The sequence below is a fragment of the Penicillium coprophilum genome (assembly GCF_028826855.1).
Source record: "Penicillium coprophilum strain IBT 35676 chromosome Unknown utg000005l_segment0_segment0, whole genome shotgun sequence".
NCBI lineage: Eukaryota > Fungi > Ascomycota > Eurotiomycetes > Eurotiales > Aspergillaceae > Penicillium > Penicillium coprophilum.
Window position 1 is genome coordinate 2746385 of NW_026622724.1, and position 16135 is coordinate 2762519.

General features: G+C 47.9%; 9 protein-coding genes across 9 annotated transcripts; 3 read left to right on the forward strand and 6 right to left on the reverse strand.

The window, feature by feature from the left end:
- Positions 1-529: 529 nt before the first annotated feature.
- Positions 530-940, reverse strand: N7500_008572 (uncharacterized protein; the record flags this gene model as incomplete). Its single annotated transcript, XM_056679716.1, has 1 exon — positions 530-940. One exon carries the CDS (start codon positions 938-940, stop codon positions 530-532), a length of 411 nt encoding a protein of 136 aa, XP_056530088.1.
- A 1657-nt stretch (positions 941-2597) lies between these two features.
- N7500_008573 (uncharacterized protein) lies at positions 2598-3230 on the reverse strand (the record flags this gene model as incomplete). Its single annotated transcript, XM_056679717.1, has 1 exon — positions 2598-3230. One exon carries the CDS (start codon positions 3228-3230, stop codon positions 2598-2600), a length of 633 nt encoding a protein of 210 aa, XP_056530089.1.
- Positions 3231-3657: 427 nt separating this feature from the next.
- N7500_008574 (putative mitochondrial carrier protein) lies at positions 3658-4958 on the reverse strand (the record flags this gene model as incomplete). The annotated part of the gene is made up of 3 exons (XM_056679718.1): positions 3658-4568; positions 4643-4832; positions 4929-4958. 3 exons carry the CDS (start codon positions 4956-4958, stop codon positions 3658-3660), a joined length of 1131 nt encoding a protein of 376 aa, XP_056530090.1.
- A 405-nt stretch (positions 4959-5363) lies between these two features.
- N7500_008575 (NAD(P)/FAD-dependent oxidoreductase) lies at positions 5364-6686 on the reverse strand (the record flags this gene model as incomplete). Its single annotated transcript, XM_056679719.1, has 1 exon — positions 5364-6686. One exon carries the CDS (start codon positions 6684-6686, stop codon positions 5364-5366), a length of 1323 nt encoding a protein of 440 aa, XP_056530091.1.
- Positions 6687-7500: 814 nt separating this feature from the next.
- N7500_008576 (MBL fold metallo-hydrolase) lies at positions 7501-8768 on the forward strand (the record flags this gene model as incomplete). The annotated part of the gene is made up of 2 exons (XM_056679720.1): positions 7501-8299; positions 8359-8768. The coding sequence occupies 2 exons, from the start codon at positions 7501-7503 to the stop codon at positions 8766-8768; spliced, it is 1209 nt and encodes a 402-aa protein (XP_056530092.1).
- A 704-nt stretch (positions 8769-9472) lies between these two features.
- Positions 9473-9826, forward strand: N7500_008577 (uncharacterized protein; the record flags this gene model as incomplete). The annotated part of the gene is made up of 1 exon (XM_056679721.1): positions 9473-9826. One exon carries the CDS (start codon positions 9473-9475, stop codon positions 9824-9826), a length of 354 nt encoding a protein of 117 aa, XP_056530093.1.
- Positions 9827-10385: 559 nt separating this feature from the next.
- On the reverse strand, positions 10386-11666 carry N7500_008578 (putative eukaryotic translation initiation factor 3 subunit EifCh; the record flags this gene model as incomplete). The annotated part of the gene is made up of 5 exons (XM_056679722.1): positions 10386-10806; positions 10866-10964; positions 11029-11498; positions 11568-11607; positions 11659-11666. 5 exons carry the CDS (start codon positions 11664-11666, stop codon positions 10386-10388), a joined length of 1038 nt encoding a protein of 345 aa, XP_056530094.1.
- A 385-nt stretch (positions 11667-12051) lies between these two features.
- On the forward strand, positions 12052-13135 carry N7500_008579 (arylformamidase; the record flags this gene model as incomplete). The annotated part of the gene is made up of 2 exons (XM_056679723.1): positions 12052-12203; positions 12259-13135. 2 exons carry the CDS (start codon positions 12052-12054, stop codon positions 13133-13135), a joined length of 1029 nt encoding a protein of 342 aa, XP_056530095.1.
- A 571-nt stretch (positions 13136-13706) lies between these two features.
- N7500_008580 (casein kinase II subunit beta) lies at positions 13707-14933 on the reverse strand (the record flags this gene model as incomplete). The annotated part of the gene is made up of 2 exons (XM_056679724.1): positions 13707-14180; positions 14247-14933. 2 exons carry the CDS (start codon positions 14931-14933, stop codon positions 13707-13709), a joined length of 1161 nt encoding a protein of 386 aa, XP_056530096.1.
- Positions 14934-16135: the final 1202 nt, after the last annotated feature.

The window sequence follows — 16135 nt, forward strand, 5'->3', positions numbered from 1 at the left end:
CTTGATATGACGTTTAGATGAAGTTTCAATAGGTGTGAACACTATAGGAAATATCTTAGAGATTATCTCAAGGCGAAAGCCTCGATAGGCATTGTTATCGGTCGACTTCCTAGGCAACTCGAGGATCCTAGAGATGCCTTCACGGATTATAAAACATTCAACTTATTGTAGAATGCAAAAAAACGTGCAGGCAAAGTGAAAGTGAAGGTGCGACAGTCTCCCCATGACACCTCAGGCCGATACTAGATGACCTAGGTACCTGATTCAACCCCCATAGGGTCTGTAGACATTATCTGTCTCTTATAGTGGCCTAGGAAGTCATTGGGTGTTTGCGGTGTCTCATTTATTTAGTAGTGGGACCCATGTCGTTAAATCTAGAGCCGTATAACTGGCCGCTTACCCTCCTACAGTTTTACATTGATAATACATTTTACGGAGGAATCCTTTTTTTTACCTTCTCTGATATTGTTGTTTAATCCTATGTTAGTTCTGAAGTCACAGTTAGTGTGGATAGGCCGCCAAAAATGATCTAATCATGAATATCAGACTCTCCTGTGTGGTCCTTTCCACCCATTCGTTTCCACTGTTTCGAAATAGTGTTAGTATCTTTCTCATGGTACTCTGCGGGAAGCTGTGCTAGGATCTCTTCAAGTTCACCGCAGTACTGAACGATCTCAGCAGCAGTTTCAGCATCACATTTAAGATCCTCGAACCTGGGAACAGTCGTAGCTTTGGGAACAGCCTCGGCCTTGGAGGCAGCTCCAGTGCTGTTGGTCAGTGTTCGAATAGGACCAGCGGGGCCCTCGCGCTGCGATACTCGACCGTCGTGGTAAATGCGGATCGAACGACGCTCGCCGTCAACCTCGCGCTCAGTGATAAAACCGTTGTTCCTTGTCCCACTGGGGCCGGGCTTGATGGGCTTCTTGTCTCCGTTAGCCATGATGATGGTGAAAGGGACCTATGGACCTACCTATCTAAAATCACAATGGTTAGCTTCTGTAGTCTGGATAACCTGACAAGTGGACTGCTTCTTAGAATTTAACGGGAATGAGAACCATTTTATGGTTTAGCCCAAGGTTATTTGAATTGAGAGAGAACAAAGTCTTTATCTTTTCATTGTTTCCATTTCTTTCTTCGGGCTCTTTGGGTGGAACTCCCGACCTGGGACTGATGTATAAATTCAGTAACAAAGCGTCAATTTCTTTTACAGGTCATACCTCAGAATGAAAGGACCAAACAATGAAAGTCCTTGTTCCTGATCAAGTCAAAGAACGCATATATGTCGCTCATTATCTGGTGTTTAACTGTTTAGGCGGCTAGCTATACTCACTATCGCGACCAAAGCAAAAATTGACGGAATCTCAACCTTCTTTAGTGAGATCGGCCACTAAAAGCCAATGTGTCGCTGCTAGGAAACTAAAATATGCCCTCCACACGAACCGTATTTCTCCGTGAAGGCCTGCCTACCATCGATGAGTATGACTTTTTCCGAGGCACGCTGTGGTTTACAGTGAGATTTCTGGACAAGGACCGCCACTCTTCTGACAACGAACTGATGAATCTCGCAATTCAACGTCTTCAGAATGGAGAGATCACAGTTGACTCTGGGCCTATACACCAGGGCAGGGGTTTTTGCATATCATTTCCAGTCTCGATCTACGGTGCTAGCCGTGTTGAGTGTCTCGCCATTGTTGTAAGACTCGTGAAATGCTATAGGGAGGATATCATATCTGGGCACATTGCAATTGACCGAGGTTTTCTTTTCAGAAGCAGGTCTTTCATTGGGTAAAAGGATTTCTAGTAACAAAGTATCTGGTAAATTAGCAGTCACGGAATTTAAAGCTCTCATATTCATCCAGCCAATATCCATCTATCAGTTCATGCTTGTTACAGGAGTGAGGTTTCTGAAATCGTGGTAGAATGGATGCATTGGAAGTAGCGCGTGAAGTGAGTAATGGCAAAGCAGCGGGTCCCAGCGTAGGATTGTACAATTCATACTACTTCTAAGGTTCTCAATGTAGCTAGCAGTGTCGTCTCACATATGAAGTGAGCGGTCTGCGTGTGTTTGCTCAGTTTACACTCATTTTGTTTTTATATGCGGTGAATGATGGCAAAACACCCGGTACTCAGGTGATCTATGAAACCCTGAGAAGTCCAGTCTCCTTGGGTCCCCCCATGAAGGGTTATGACATGAGGTAAGATGTGTGGGGCTATACACCCTTCATATTTACTGGATATAATGTTTGAGGTCCAAATTTCTATAAGATATTCCGAGCTTTTTGAAATTCGAAATTGCCATAGATACGACCTCTTGTTGCTGCTGTATATTTGTTACATGGACCAACAGACCAGAGTTTTCTCAGCAAGTTATTAGAGATAGAGTTACTCAAAATCTGAATCTACAAAGAAGACTATATGGTAACATTACAGTATAGTGAAAACAAAAACGACATGTGAAACTATATTGAGCTAAAAATTTGACAAGGGTAAAGGAATGTATATATGTCTGGTTGAAAAGAAATAGTATCAATAACAAACTCGAGTCAACAGCAGAAACCTCCGCTCACAGATAGAAAATGCTTCATCTATCTTGCAGTCTACTGACCCATAAGCTTTCCAGTATCCCTGAGTGTAACGTTAAACTCTTTGATCTGATCTGCGGGTGTCTCAATAATATATCGCCAGAGTGTCCAGATATCCTGAGAATCAGGGACAGTATTGAGATCCTCTTGTTCGATCTCGAATCCCCTGACCTGTCCGTCATACTGTGTCCCAAAGAATTGGACCAACGCGAGATCAACAGGCGCAGGAGGGATCTCAGAGGAAAACTGAGTAAAACCGTATCTCTTCACCTGCACCTGGATCTTATTCCACTGGGGTCGGTATTTCTCGAATGTCGCTGTCCATTCCCGATCACTGCCGGCATCTGCAAGAGTAGCACACATGGTCCAGAGGAAATGAGAGATGTTAATCCAGCCATCAGACTTACCCGAGGCACCTAGGAACTTGTCTTCCTCACGGCGGACTCTGAAACGAAATAAGCGGGGGACCTCTTTTTTGGACTTGAGTCCTAGTACCTCTGACATCGGCATCAAGTTGAAAGCATCGGTAGGGCTGTCTGAGTCAGAGGCCTCGTCATCTGCATCCCAGCTCTCGTCAGTGTCCACAAAGGTGTCCATAGGGATGTCCGAACCCTGACGTTTGTTTTGGACTTGAGATGAGGGCAACATGGTTGAATTCTGAAAGAGCTTGAAAAGGTTTGATAGAGGCATGAAATATAAAAGTAGGGTGTTGGATATCGGTTGTAGGCAGGCGGGAATACGATTTATATAGATGAAGGTTCCCGGCATACTATTATACCTGGGATCAAAGACACCCTTTGTTCTCTCTTGACTTGGAATCTTCCAAAGATAGCCTCGACAAACCAAGATACAATGCAATTTGCAGAGTGGGGGTCTCTTCTTTGTTCAATAGCAATTCACTGTGTCTTTACAATGGAATCATAGAAACACAATAATGCCTTTGAAAACAAAGAGAAAGCACTTTCAGAACTGAGTTGATAGTCTCAATGATGGAAAATTTGAGTATCTATGAGCCTTTGCAACGAAGGCGGCGGCAGCATGACGAAAGGGTTCATCAACACACAGTTTCTTTCCACTAGATGACTTCCTCTCCTTCGTCGGTTTGCTTTGCGAGTTTCCCATTGATACGGTCCCGCTCCTTCCGCCGATTCTCCAAATAAAACCGGCCTCCTTCATACAGGCTGAGATACATGCCTAATGCAATCGCCGTCCAACCGGCCCGTATCAGTCCACCCTTGAACAACCCACGGATGCCCTCGTGACTTATGACTTTACGACCAACAGAAATGAGAGATTTACCCGTGTTGATCTTGGTTTGCCTCTCCAAAGATACTGCTCCACGCCCAGGAGCACCAGCCTTAGTACTTTGATCTTGTGAACCAGCACCAGCATCACTTGCCGAAAGCATGACACGGGTCTTGATAACGTCGATCGGGGTGGTCACAGTCGCCGCAACTGTTCCCGAAATTGCCCCAGCTATACCCGTCAAGCCGGCCCGTTCGACTAGTTGCTCTGACTGTTCCGATGGTGGTTGCCCGGTATGGCTGCGACTCGCTTTGCGTCGCCTCCAGCGGTCAATCAGATTTGATCGTACGTACTCAAATAGGGGAAATTGTAAAGCTGTAGTTGGCAGGTTTCGACCGACCAGTGCCGTATACCCACTCCATAGACGCCAAGGATGACGTCGGAATCGCAGTAGTACCTGTCCCATGGCGGACTTGTTTGTTTGGCGACCTTGAATCATCTGCGCATTCTGTTTAAGTACCTCTGCCGGCGTGAGCATGAGACATGATACCATCTCCGCCGTTGAAGAGGCTATTCCATGCATAATGGGAGTAGGGAGGGAATGTGTAAAAGGCAAGCGAAGACTGTTCAAAGAACCTTCTGGAGCGGTTCTCTTTCCACCTGTCATGCTAGTGGGATTACTTGTTGAGGAGTTATACATAATGTTTTTCACAGCTTCGTATGTGGTAAAGAATGCACCGGCTGGATTGATGTAAATGAGATCGTCAGTTGTAATGCTCCTCGTTTTCGATTCATCAATCTGAGTAAACACGTACAAGCTGGAATCGTCGAGAAAACCACACTCCAGACACCTTGATACAGTCCTCTAAAGAGTACATTGCGCTGCACTGCTCCTGTGCGTGCATCTTTGTAAACCTTCTCATAGTTTGGTGATTGAACACGGGTCTTGAGGGTGTCGATGGGGTAGGCCACAAAATCGACTACAACTGCCGCAAATGCGCCTGCCTAATAAACCATTTATCTCAGTCAGCCATCGAAGTCTTGAAACATGAATCATGGGACAGATTTAGGAGCGCGTGTAGTTGGACTGGACAGACTCACAACCCAAATATCGGAACTAGTGTTGTACATGGAGAGATTACAGAACTAAGGAGCTCAAATTTCAGTGGTAAAAGCATTGTAAATATCCAACATCGAAGACGACAAAGTCAACTCGTAAACAACCTGGGAATTCGTGGGCCAGATCAACGCTTATCGATATGGATATGATGAGCGATGACGTCATCCATATAAATGTCACGTGCGTCTACAAACAGGTCGGACAGAACAGCCTTGCTTCAACAACTGCACCTCCCGAGTTCAACTAGTTATTCTTATATTGAGTTAAAACACGCCTTTATGAGAATTTCCATGGTGGTTGTATCAATAATTGCAGATTTTTATTCAAACCTCTAACCAAAAAGAAGTCTCCAGGTACCACCATACCACCATCTAATCGCAGAAAAAGAATAATATACATGGTCTCCATATTTTCCTTTATAGGAAGCCCTTTGGTCCTCCCCAGTTGCCCTTAATCATGTAGTTATAGTACACCCAAGGGAAGAAGTCCTTCTTCAGATGATAGAACGCACGACGGGGTTCGGCCTGGTCAATACCAAACATATCCCCAAATGTCTCCTTGGGCACTCCGCCATACTTGAACTCAGCAAGAAGAACCTTGCCATATTGAGTCACAAGCGGGCATGAGGTGTATCCATCGTAAGAAGCATCGAGTTCCTTACCCTCCATGCTTCGCAAAAGGTTGTGGACGAGAATCGGTGCCTCGGAAGTGATCGCTGCGGCAGTCTTAGATGTGGGCAGACTGGAAGCATCACCAGCAGACCAGACATTGGGGAACTTCTTGTGGCGGGTGGTGCTGTCGTCGACATCGACGAATCCAGCCTCGTTGGCCAGAGCGCTGTTCTTGACGAAGCCATGGGCACCCATCTTGGGGGTGACATGCAACAAGTCAAATTGTCTTGTGACTTCTCCCTCGGGGGAGGCGAAAATGGCGGCCTTGCCATCAATCGCAAGGAGATCGTGCTGGAACAATCCCTCCACGCCGCGGTCTTTGCGCATCTGCTCGAGGACGGCGCTGTACTTGGGCACACCGAACATCATTGGGAGACCGGTTGCAAAGCTAATCTTGACGGGCGAGTCAGAGGGGTTGGGAGGATTGTAGAGGCCAGCTCGTTTCCAGTGATCCAACGCAAGCCACATGATCTTCTGTGGGGCACCCGCACACTTGACCACACCGGCTGGCTGAGTGAAGATGGCATTTCCTTCGCGGAAATTTTCGATGTTGCGGAAAGCCTTGTCACATGTGTCGTAGCTGTAAATTGTCGAAACAGTTGAGTTCCGGTCTGCAAGAGCCGCAGGGAGACCCTTGATCGAGCCATAGTTGATGCTAATACCGGGCACCACGACGAGTTGCTCGTAGTTGATCTTGTCGCCATTCTCAAGGGTGAGAGTATTCTCGGTGGGGGCGAAGGCGCCAACACCCTCGTTATAGAACTTGAACTTGGGATCAATCAAGCTCTTCAATGGCTTGCGCAGCTCCGTTTTGTCCTTGAGGCCACCGCCAACCAGTGTCCAGCCGGGTTGGTAGTGATGCCACTCAGCTGGATCAATGACAGCAATGTCATCTTGTGCGAATTTGCCAGAGTGCAGTAGTTGGTGACTGATGGTGAGACCCGCAGTACCACCGCCGACCACTACAATCTTATGGTTGCGTGCGGAGCTCACGGGAGACGCTGTTGCGAGACTCCTCCATTGAGCGGCGGAACGCTTTGCAGCAACTACTGTGCGACGCTGAAACATATTTTGAATAGACTGTAAAATCTGACTTTGGAAAAAGAGCCTCGAAGCATATAAAATAGTTCGCTGAACTTACGATGTCGTGCTTCCGGATTAACTCCTTCCGATCTCGGGGATCGGCCTTGTTCGCCGACGCTTTCGGGGTTTCTCCTCGAAGCAGACGGCCTATAATATTGGCCTATTTCATGTTTACTACCTCTGATCTGGTTGACTCGGACTCCATACATCTGACAGCGCTGCCCGAGAAGGTCCCCTTATGCAATGCACAAGCATGCACGTCACTAATTTTAAAATACAGTATTGTTTCAACTGCATACAGCCAATTCAATACACGATAGGGAAAAGTCATCTACTATCAGTCACTCGATGTTATTTATCGGTATTAACATTACTGGCAAAAGAAAAAGCAAAGTGATGAGCATGCACGTGCATTACATCAAGGGCACCTTCTCAGTCGCTCTGTCGTAACAGGGTATACTATCTCTCATTTTCGGGCTAATTGGTAGTTTGTGGACTTTGATTTCGATGTGTGACACTGATTCACTTCACCACATGGGATCCAAGCCCGTTCACAACATTCAAAAATGCACTTCGCCATCAGATTTCCCCGGAGGATGACAGTCGGAACCCCCGGACGGATCCATGGATCGTCTCGTTGATCAGACAATGTCAATGACTCTTTCAATCGCCGACCTAGATGCTCGCCGACTTTGATCGCCATTCGCCAATCGCCGACCCACGCCTTTCAAGTATGGCCGCCATGACAGTTCTAACATTCCATCCCTCAACAACTTTTGTTACTTAGATACAATAGATCATGATCAGCTTTCGACAGCAATCACTGAGCATCGGCCGCCAATGGTCGTCAGATCTTTCCAGACTGTCTAGCAGGCCCATTCAAACTTCAATGCTGGGTAGCATTGGGCAATTGCGTCATCTACAACAAGTGGCACATACACATGTATCTCACTCGAAATCTTCGAGAAACGGCATTTCGACCAAGGAGGCAGTTTGTCAATCACAAAAAAGACAGCCGACTCACACCTTGAACAAACCATTCTCGCCACGTTCATCTTCCATCCCTACCGGGCATCCAATCCAACGTCAAGTCTCATACAGCACTGCATCTAGTACATCTACTGATCCTGTGATTCACGACATCTTCGAACCCACAACCTCAACATGGCAGTATATCATTGCCGATCCGTCGACATCAACAGCTGTCATCCTCGACCCGGTCTTGAACTATGATCCTGCCACTCAGGCTGTGACTACTCACGCAGCCGACTCGTTGCTTTCTTCGGTCAAGGAAAAGGGCTACAAGATCGACAAGATTCTCGAAACGCACGCTCATGCAGATCACTTGAGTGCAGCATCTTATCTTCAAAAACGCCTTGCCCAGGAGCAAGATCACAAACCCCCCATCTGCATTGGCAAGCGCATTGAACAAGTCCAAAAGTTGTTCGCCGAAAGATATGGTGTTCCGCCAAAGGAGTATACAGGTGTTTTCGACAAGCTGTTTGACGACGATGAGACCTTCACTATTGGCAACCTGAAAGGAATGGCGATTCATCTACCCGGACACACCCCGGATCACCTTGGTTACATGATCGGAGGTAATGATCTACCAAAAATACCCATTCACTTACGCATATACTGACAAGACCTACTTCAGAAAACATATTCTGCGGTGATTCTCTCTTCCATTACGACATTGGCACTGCACGCTGTGACTTCCCCGGTGGCGATGCCAATGATCTTTACCAATCGGGTCGGAAGCTTCTCAGCTTCCCTGATCGCTTCAAGATCTGGACCGGTCATGATTATCCCCCGGCAGAACGAGGTGTCCCTGTGCCTTGGGTGAGCGTTCAGGATCACAAGTTGTTGAATAAACATCTCAACGATAGTATCTCCGAGGAAGAGTTTGTCGCCTTGAGAAAGGAACGCGATGCAGGATTGGCTGCACCCAAGCTGCTCCACCAATCTTTGCAGATTAACATTCGAGCTGGGCATCTTCCTTCACCAACGAAGTTTGGCCATCGGTTGCTTCATGTTCCATTAAAGGTCACCGGGGAAGCATGGTAAATGACATCCACCACAGCTAAAGAAACTGAGTATATACTCATCGACTCTTGACTTGTAAGATATGAAAGATGTACATTTGCCGGGCTGCAAAAACTATTGTTCGCCCACATGTATTTTTATATAGCTGATACAATCAAATCAGATAGTATCTTGACATCTTTTCAAGTTTCGATAGCCTCGCTCGTCCTCAATCGGTACATTTTGTGTAGAGTTTGATTCGCACCTTGTATAGCGAACTATCAGTGATGCTAAATGACTTCTGCAATGTAAATTAGGCTCCGCGCGCCATTCCTCAACGTACAGCCACACACATGAGAATTGATCATCCAATGTCTTGTAAAGCTTCATGGGTGCAAAAGCCATTGTTTCCTCGCTTTGTCTACTCCCTTCTTCTCGTTCTATTTATGTCTCAAAGACCTTTGTTCTTAAGTTGATCCAGGGAATAAGAAGACAACATCTAAACAAAGACTCTTTGATACCTTTATTGTTCTCATCTTCAGGCAGTGCTTGATCGAGTATTCGAACTCGACTACTCGAATTGCATAAATAGCCTCGATTCCTACCTCGATATCTTCTCCTCACCAAGCAACAGTATCACACAGATCACACAGCCTTCACAGCCTTCACAGCCTTCACAGAACCACAGATCCTACAGATCCATACTAACATTCTATTACTCCCATCATCCCTATTACCCTTTCACCATGCCTCCCGTCGCCGCCCGTGATAGTCTTCACGCTCGGGACCGAGCTTACTTCCTTCGTCTTGTCCAGATCGTGGTCCAGAGCCTCCGGATCGCTCCCGAGCGTCGTCTTGAGCTGGTTGAGCGGATTCGAGAGCTTGTTCTGATGGCACCTAGCCGCATTGAGTCTTCGCTGATCGTCGGTGACACTGTCTTCTACCAGATTTGCACCACTCTTCAGCCTCTGTTCCTCCTCGCGATCGACAGCCTCCTTGAGCACGAAGATCCCACTATTGGTTATAGAGTTGCCGATGAGCTTGAGGCTGCCGTTCCCCTTGAGGTTCGACTGCCCGGTAGCCAACCAGAGTCATGGTAGGGATTATGCATGCAGATGCATTCATAGGTGTCTGGTTTCACAGATGTCTGATTTCATAGATGGCTGATTTCACAGATGTCCGTTTTCCTAGATGTCCGATTTCCTAGATGGCTGATTTCACAGATGTCCGATTTCCTAAAGGTCCGACTTCCTAGATGGTTGATTTCACAGATGCTCGATTTCACAGATGTCTGATTCCATAGATTGGTGAGTTCCTAGTCCGATTTCTTAGTCTCATAGAAAAAAATAAAACCTTGCTTTTGGCTTGGATCACTTTGCTCCATCGTAGACTATCCTATTGTAGAAACCATACGTAAGAATTTGACCTGTTCAAAGTGTTTGTTATATTTTAAACAAAATAAAGATTCCCTTCTATGATCGAATATAAGTCGATACAACGCAGGAGTTTAATGCCCAGAGACTCAGCTCCGCTCATAGAAGAAAAAAGAAACAGGAAGTCATATTAACATCCAAAATAGAGAACATTTTCCCTCCCTACGCCGTAAAAAGGTCATGCAATCCCAGAAGCGTCGTCTCTCCCCTTCACAATCATCAACGTTTAGTTCGAGGTCTCGTTGGGCAGAAGGTTGCCCTTGATGGCAAACATCTTGCCCGTGCTGGATGAGACGAAGCTGTCGACCTGGCGCGCGTACTGGTCCACCTGGCTAGTGTTGAGCATGCTCTCCAGACGGCTGGGCTCGGCGGGAAGCTTGAACAGACGCTGCCACTCGTCCTCGGGGAGGAGGGGCTGGTTGAGAGTGGCACGGGTGGCGTTCTCTTGTGCGCGCTTCTGCTTCCAGGCGTTGATCTTCTGCTGCTCGCGGCCGAGCACACGCTGGTAGTATTGGTAGTTGTTGACCTCGGTGTTGTGGGTCTCGATGCTGTCCAGAAGGAGATCGCAGTTCTTCTCCAGGAAGGGATCGATGCTGAGGGACAGGTTGTCGAAGTTGGGAGTGAGGGTGGAGGTTTTGGCGAAGGGGCTGGACTCAAGAGCAGCCAGGGAGGGGGGAGCTCAGTGGAGGCTGTGGAGGTCGGGCACTGCAGCTGGTGGATGAAAGAGGTGATCAGGTGGGAGTTGTGGAGCTTGACGGGCAATTCCTCGAAGATGTCGGGGTGGCGCAAGTTGGACTTTTGCAGGCTATAATTCTTGTCAGTATACATGTGTCTAGAATTTTTGGGATTTCCCAGATCATTGCACGTACTCCTCGGAGGTGAACTTGTTCTCCTTGAACGCAGCCATGAACTTGGATGACAAGCGGAAGGCCCGGAGGCTGAGGCTGCCCTGGGAACTGCGGCTGACATCGTGAACGAGGGCGACTGTGCGCTCGTTCAACTGGCTCTGGTAGTAAAATTGGTTCTCGATCACATTCATGTTGACAAAGTTGCCCATGTTGGCGCTGGTGTACCATCCGACGCTGTTGGCATCGGTGTTGACCTCGCGCAGCATGCGAATCATCTCTGCAGAGTAGGCGGCGTTTGCCTTGGCACGAGGAGCGGCAGCAGCGGGGTTGGGTGCGGCGTTGTCAAAGTGCGACTCGGCGGGGACTTCGACGACGGGGAAAGGGAAAGTGTTGGTGATCTCGAGAGTGCCATCGACATCCATACCGACGATGGCGCCAGTCGCAGTGGAGGGGAAGGCCTGGGAGCAGTGCTTGATGATTTTCATCACCACCTGGAAGATCCGACGTCAGTATTTCTGACTGGTGAGGACTGGGGGAGATTTTCGTCGGGGAGCCCATACCAAGGCCTCGACCTGAACGGCCGCGAGGGGAGCTGGAATTCTGCAAGTCAGTTAGCATTATATCATCACGCAAAAAACAATCATCACTTACTCGGCCATTGTCAAAGATTGCAACAGTTGGACGGTTGTTGAGGTCGAGACGTGTGGACTTGGAGGGTTTGTGTGAAAGGGACCATGCATTCCTGATCGGGCTTAGCGTGTTGAAATTACACACCGAAATTCATGACATCCTTTCAGTGTGCAAGTGGGGGGGTCAATACAGTAATATTACAGTTTTATAGACTGCCGGAGAATTCTCATTCGATCAGAGACTAACTATATTTTGATCTGGAAAATCACAGACACAGGGAAAGAAAATCACACAAAATGGCTGGAGACGATCAGGACGTTAGAAGAAGCAAAGCTACAGGATACTTACAATATCACAGACAGTCAAATGGTACCCGGTTTTGCACGATGTCCAACCAGCCCGTAATCTATTGCCATGTCCCACTTCCCCATAAATCAAGATGAAACTCCTCAAGACACGATGGCAGATCAATCAATTACACGAACAGTGGCCTATGGTCGAGTCCACAATCTACAAACGATCGATATCACAACCTTAGCTCCACGGAAAGATGGTTACTGGGTGATGTGCGCGAGTCCCAGTACAGTCCTGCCACAAAAGCAATAATTAACGTCTATCTAGCTTCATCCGTGGCGGTGCTTGGCGGGATCCAACTATCACATCGGCATCGTTCAATGCCACGGAATCGATACTTCGCGACAAAGGCCTACCTATCTCCGGATTCGCGTCGATCTCGTATCGTCTCAGCGCACACCCAAATTACCCACAAAACCCAACAAGTACTGCGCCGAAGGACTTACGAGATGCGAAACACCCCGATCACATCCGCGACGTGGAGGCAGCGCTGGCCTTCCTCCAAAATACATACGGATTTGGTTCGCGTTACATCCTGATTGGCCACAGTTGCGGCGCAACGCTAGCCTTTCAAGCTGTGATGGGCGCTGTGTCACATCATCGTGAACAGGCATTCGTCGGATCCACCGAAAATCCCGATAATAGTATTGGGTTTGTCTCTGCCTCCCCTGGTCCCCTGCCACCTGCATTAACGGCGCAACCCACTGCCATTGTCGGTGTGGCGGGTATTTACGATCTACGGCGGCTGCGGGATACACATGCTAACATTTCGGCTTATCATGAGTTTATTGAGGGGGCGTTTGGGACGGATGAGGTGCTCTGGGATGGTGTGTCGCCGGCTCAGATGGTTGGCTCTCGTGGAGTTGAAGGCGGGTGGAAGTCTGGAAGGCTGGCTGTTCTGGCGCATTCCAAGGAGGATGGGCTGGTGGACGAGTCTCAGGTGGAGGCCATGAAGGAGGCTTTGAAGAACTGGGAGCAGAATCAGGCACAGATACCCAAGGAAGAGTTGTCACACGGTGATAGACGGGTCCGTGTCTTGTCGATTAGCGGTGCTCACGATGAGGCATGGGAGAATGGCGAGCAACTGGCTCGCGCTATAACGTTTGCATTCGAACAATTGCAGGAAATGGGGCTAGCTCCCTAGTTTCTAATTTTGCCATAAATACTTACTTGTCGAATATTCCAATCATCGACTGCAAATGGATCGTGTGGAATCAAATCCTCGCGTTTTGTGTTCAGTAGTGAATCTATCATCTCTTAGTATACGCTCGTAATCACTTTAGAATCACTTCTATTACAGTGATGGAATCAAAGCTATGCGGTACTTCGCTGTATTTGACTAGTAAATGAATTCAACTCAAAATGAAGGGTCCTACTAGCTAGGGCCATGTTGCTCTCAGCACACTCGCCGTATTCATCCGACCCACCCCTCAGGTGCTCGATCCGTCTGAAGATAGTCTTGGTGTTCTGTGAGAGCCGGGCCTACTTAATAGAGACGTGACTACGATATACTCTATGTGACGAATTTTGATGATCTCAGCGATGAAAATCAAAACGTGGATGGATTCCATAACGCCAGGGCTAAGAACTACAAATACAGTCAGAGGAAAATCATCTCTGACCGGGGGCGGTCGAGGACACACTCCCCTATCCATTCCACCGGCATAAAAAAAAAGAAAAGAAAACAAAGTGAAATTCAGATTCAGATCACCCCCTTATGCCCGGGCGGTGTCTTTCTTGGCTGGGGCCGCCTGGCCCACACCGTACTCCTCCTCATACTCGAGGGCGTCGTCATCGCTCTCGCTGTCCTCGATGAACCGGTGGTTAATGTCCACCTCAGCGAGACGCCACTTGAGTTCCTCGCGCTGGTTGTCCTGGTAACGGGCAAGTGCAGCGGCGGCGTGGACCTTGAAACCGTAGATCCGGGGTTCATAGCGGCGGCTGCTCTTCTCAGGATTCAGAGCCGGATAGACCTGGAACAAGATGGAGTGGAACGAGGTACCGAAGTATGCACCGTCGATGGACGAGTGGCGTGACGACTTGGGGTTGTAGATGTCCTCACACTTGGGGCAGTACAGCTTGACGGTGCTGATATTCGGGAGGTCAGACTCGCCCATGGGAAGCAGTGCGTGTCCATCACACATCACACGTGGGCACTTTCCGAAGTCACTCTTCTTGTACTTCTCGAGCTGCAGCGAGGTTGGTACGTTAATTCTCGAGAACAACAGTCACACAAATATGGGGATTCAACATACCATTTTGGCAAGACCACGAGTGGTAACAATGTACCGGGCATGAACCAAACCATAGAGATGACGGGCAGACTTTTCAATTTGCTCACGTAGATCATCGTCGGCATCAAGGTCGAAAACGTCGGTCACAAGATCAAGAGCGTATTGGTAGTATGAAACTTCAGTGTTCAACCCAGTAAGATTGAATCGATCAGTTAAGTAGTCCTCGTCGATTTCGCAAAAGTATTCATTGCCGCGGGATGAGACAAACTGGAAATACATAATTGCGATTAGCACAACTATGATAAAGACAGCGCGATTGTATCGACTAGAGCTAGAAGTGGTGTAAGAGGAAGTGCGAGACGTCGAGGACCCTCCATGTCCGGGGCCACGGCGTGAGATGCTGAATGAATAACCATTGGGATGGTTTCCATTCCCACCAGGATTGAAACCCGAGCCCGGGGGGTCACGGGGGTCATAAGGGAGATTGACAACAATAGGCAAGACATCCATGTTGGCTGCTGTGTAAGCTTGGAGCACAACTATGAAAATTTCGGCAAGGCACATCGTAATGAAAAGATAGATCATGGCAGGAAGAAAATGGCCAGCATGCGACTCTCGTATCCCAGCGTGCAACAATGCCACGATAAACACTTGCAAGCAAGAAAGCACGCACACGACGGCGCAGTAAATCAATGGATCCCGCTCCATGATGAGACAGAGAATGAAGTAAAGCAGGAAAACGGTAAGAGAAAACAAAGTAGTTGAGAGAAGAGGCTGAAGAAGACCAGAAGGAAACACGAGGTATTTATATTTGCGTCTCGCAGGCAGCGCACAGTACGTGTATCCAGATCGCCGGGGGCAACATGGTGACAAGTCCCCTGATCGCCGCGGCGACAAGGAGCCGGCGTAACGATGCGAAAGAAGTCCATGATCGCAACGTTGTCTCGCCAAAAAGTATTGGTACGCCGCGGCAACCACAAATCGAGGTAACGCCAGAGCGTAGTGCTTATTTCACACGGTGACCTCTTCTTGTCTTCCATTCAACATCCCTTTGACCCCCAACCCACAGTAGCCCAGCACCTGCCGTAACGCCTCGCTCATCTCAAGGGGAAACATGAAGAAAATCCACTTACCCAGTCACGCCAGTAGCTTGTGTAGTCGCTGTCTGTCTCACTGTTGAAGTCCTCCATTGTGGTAGTCTCGTAATAGTCTCGTAATAATCTCGTGATATCGTCACAAATGTGCGTCTCTCTCTCAGAATGTTCTTTTGAAAGCTAGGTGGGGTGATCAACCCAGGGCACTGAAGCACCCAAACCTGCAGAACTGTGAAATGCAGATGACTTTTTATCCACGATGATTTGAATAATCACAGGATTTTCGTGAAGGAATTGGTGATAGTTATGATGTTGTTTCGGGTACGTGGTGGGCAACCTAGGAAGATATCCCGCAATCCTTATCGATGATCTTCGTCTAGCGGGCGGTCAGAATTATGCCCCAAACTCAGACCGCCTTTTAGCGATCGATGGACGTCCCACGTGCCTGGCACGTGCTTCTTGGTCTGGTCGGTTAATTAGCATACAATTACCGAACAACTTCCAACTCTGAAGATTGTTATAGCATTCATGCAGGGTATCTTGTACAGTGCTTCATGATAATTTTCTTATCTGTTACAGCTTCTTCAGCTCCGTATCAGTTTGGTACCTGCCAAGCGACCCCGTGTATATTCTTCGCTCAGCATTTCAGGAAGTGATAAACTCATTTAGGACATCAGGCTTTGTTTTTTGAAGGTAATTCCCAGACTCTCAACACCAGGGCCGCTAGCTAGGATCGAGAAAGCAATTCTAAATGTTCCTCCAAGCATTGAGGATTTCGTTTTTCGTTTCTTTCAGTATACTCGAACTACTATTGTG